The sequence below is a fragment of the Macadamia integrifolia genome, chromosome 8, assembly GCF_013358625.1.
Source record: "Macadamia integrifolia cultivar HAES 741 chromosome 8, SCU_Mint_v3, whole genome shotgun sequence".
In the NCBI taxonomy this organism is placed as follows: domain Eukaryota; kingdom Viridiplantae; phylum Streptophyta; class Magnoliopsida; order Proteales; family Proteaceae; genus Macadamia; species Macadamia integrifolia.
This window is the reverse complement of record NC_056564.1, coordinates 6510515-6513914: the sequence shown is the minus strand read 5'-3', so window position 1 is coordinate 6513914 and position 3400 is coordinate 6510515. Positions and strand designations below refer to the sequence as shown.

General features: G+C 37.5%; 1 protein-coding gene across 1 annotated transcript in view; it reads left to right on the top strand.

Moving 5' to 3' along the window:
• The first annotated feature begins 390 nt into the window (after positions 1-390).
• The window catches only part of LOC122085612, an 11127-nt gene continuing 8117 nt past the window's right edge, over positions 391-3400 (top strand). The window contains exons 1-2 of the mRNA XM_042654097.1: positions 391-792; positions 1537-1713. Coding sequence (XP_042510031.1) covers positions 574-792; positions 1537-1713 — 396 coding nt within the window. The 5' untranslated portion in view covers positions 391-573. The remainder of the gene's footprint in view (positions 793-1536; positions 1714-3400) is intronic.

The window sequence follows — 3400 nt, the reverse complement described above, 5'->3', positions numbered from 1 at the left end:
CGCATGTAAGGGTATTTATGTAAAATAGAAATTCTGTATCAACTCGTGTGGATAAGACGTGAGGTATGCATATTCCCATCGGAGGACTAGGCCGCATTCTATTCATATTATTTTTCTTCTTCTTTTGATTAAGTTTTCTGTCATTTATTCATCAATGGTGATATGACGTTATATCAAAATTTAGATTCATCAATAACTCCCGGCGTTTATTGTATAAGTTCCAAAATACCCTTGTTGAATCCGATCAGAGGGTCAAATGGTGGTGAAGGAAGGGATTTTGGGTAAAAAGAAGGGGAGAGAGAAACCGAGAAAGAGAAGGTAACCAAATAATGGAACGGAATGAAACGTGCCAATTGCTAAATATAGAGAGGAAAGAGAGAGGGTGGGAAATTGGTCGAGAACGAGAAGGGGGCCGGTTTGAAATTGCATTTGGAGTCTTCTGTTCTCTTCCATATAACGAGGGGAGGTCGTTTATTAACGGCTTCCGATTTCGACTTCTTCTCTCCTTCTTGGATTGCAAAGGAAATCTGGATTGGTGGAATCGTCATTGTGGTCTGGTTTCAATCATAATTAATGGCGTATCGAAGAAGACAAGGCCTCACTAAGGCTTCGACGTTCAAGGAAGAGATTCGATATCCTCCGGAAGAAAGCTCATCGTCGTCTTTAGCCGCTCAAGCCATCCGAGCTTCCTCTGCTCATCGTGATTCCTCTTTCTCTTCTGCCTATGGCGAATCCGCACTCGCCTCCGCTCATAGGGAACCTAATCGCCAAAGATCTTCTGAATCCACCCAGGTCGGTTCAACCATCTCCTCCCCAAATGTAGGGTTTCTTCCATTGGCTGATTGGCAGGATCCAACGTTCATATGTTCTTAAATTTCATGGCTTTGGATGATCATTTTTTCTCTGTTGCCTGGAGAAGTCTATGAGTGATGATGACCTGGATCTTTGCAATTGTTTTTTTTTTTTCTGTTAGATTGCAGGGGCCTTATATTAGCCAAGCATGGGAAATATATTTTGATTTACTTGATATGCGTTGCACTCGCTGAAATTAGGATCTTAGAGCACTGTTCCGATTGCTTTCATTTTGATTATATGGTGATGGTGGCATTCTGCTGGGAAGAAAGTCATGATTTTTAAACTTTTGCAAATTCAGTCAATCTAATCTAATGGGGTAAAGTTAGAAGATAATATATGTAATACAGTTAAAACTGACTTAATATTATCAGAACCTTCTCCTCATTTAAAATGTCAGATGTTGTCGATTGAGAGTTAATATTGGGACAGACAAGTTAATTGAATAAATAAAGTCGTGTTCTGATCAAAGGCTTAGAAAAGACATGTCTATAAAAAGTATTCGTCACATTAGAAGCTTGGGTTTTGTCGGGGAATTCTTGTTCATTTAGGAGTTCTAGTAAAGAAAGCCAAGGTGCAAACCTCTTCATTCGTGTATCTGATTCTTTGCTTGAGTTCTTGTAGCTTGCAACATATCTTCATTTTTGTTTGATATTAATAGACTGATTTTGTTTGTGACTGTAGGATCCAACGTCTTTTAAATATACATCGTTTGAGAGTTTGAATGAGTCCAAGCATGGGTTTTGGGGAGTTCTTGCTAGAAAAGCTAAAGCAATTCTTGACGATGACAATGTTGCCCAACAATTTGAAACATCTAGCAGAACAACACCCCAAATCCTTGAAACGTCAACTGGTGGTCAGGTGAGAACTAGGTTCCTCTAACGTATAGAAGTTTGATGGATCCTGTTACTTTCGCCCTTTCTCTTAAAATTGTTCTAAGTGATTCTATTTTATTTCATTGGTTTTCATTGGTCAATATTTTAGGCTCAAATATTTTAAGTTCTGGTCATTTTGTAAGTGGAAACTACTTGTTATAGATCATGAAAATGTTGAAAATCTTAAGCATAATGTATCTGTTTTGAATCTTATATAAACATTATGAAAACCATAGAAGTATGTGCATTGATATTTTTGAAATGATACCCTATGCCCCTATCTTCATGGGAAAAGGAAACCATTTTTGAATAAGCAAGACTAATGGAAAATGGAATGCTGAATCCATATCTAAACAAACTTTGAGCAGGGATCAAAGAAGCTTTAAATCTGTTTAGATGGGTGACAACGGGCCCTACCTCTCCCCCCCACCAAAAAAAAAAGAAAAGCTAGTTGTGGACATGAGCTACCAGATAGTGGAACAAAACAAACTAAGTCAAGCCAATAACAACTTTATTCATTTAGGAAACTGGTGGATGTAAGAATCTACAACCAATCATGCCCTTCAAGTCACATGCTGCTTTCTACCACATCGTTTCAAATGAGTTTTTACCACTCATTCATCTAATTTGGAACTGGCATGGAATCAAGAACTGTTCCATTTTATGCATGTCAGCAGTGTGTTGATCTAATATTTCAATTCTTCCATGTTTCAGTTGTAGCATCAAAACTGGTTCGATAATTAATGCCCATCTTTTTTTCAATTCTATAAAAGTTCAATCCCTCCGAATTAGCATTATATTCAGACTCATTTCTTCTCTTTGGCAACGTATTAGTTGTTCCTTTGCTGGCCTACTCTAGATGTACACTCCTTTTTCAAGGAGAAATAACCACCAGAACTCTTTATATAATCTGTATAAATTCATCAAATCTTCATGGATTGATATGCCATTCGGATGGACCCAAAGGGTACTTCTTTATGGAACTGGGTTCTTTCTTCTATCATGGGGAACTGAGAGAAATAGAAGGCCAAAATATAAAGCTAGGGTACTCCTAAGGTATATTGACTCTTTACAGGCAGAATGGGCATGCGATTGACAAGATGCTGTCATTCTTGCTCTTTATACTGGTAGCAGATAGCTGAAAGGAGGAGGAATATTAGTGATGCTTGTTGAACTGTTGCAATTTCTTAGATTACCCATGCGACCTGTTCATTCCATTAAAATTTTATGAATGGTAAACTGGTTCAAGAGAAAACTCATTGTTATTGGAGGGGGTGTTGGGAGAATTGTTCACTACAAAACTTGATATGCACCTTTCTCATGATTGGGGATGCGGACCATATGTTGAGCAATACATTGGTCCAGCATGTTAGTATGTTGCTCCTTAGAGCTAATTAGATTATCATTTGAGAATTTTGTTTCTCATGGATGAAGTGTTTAGTGGCGTAGGTTTCTTAGGTTTTCAAACTTTGGTGGATCTGATGATGGTAGCATCTTAGGGAGTCAGCATAAATGAAAAATTCACAAAAAACGACGCCAATATTCAGACCAAATCAGAATCGGTTTGAAAATTTTGAAAAAAAAAATTTGGTGTTTTTGGAGTTCGCAAATATTTTAGGGCACGAATAATTCGGCTTGAAAATTTTGTAATCTTTACCAAGCTTCAATAAACT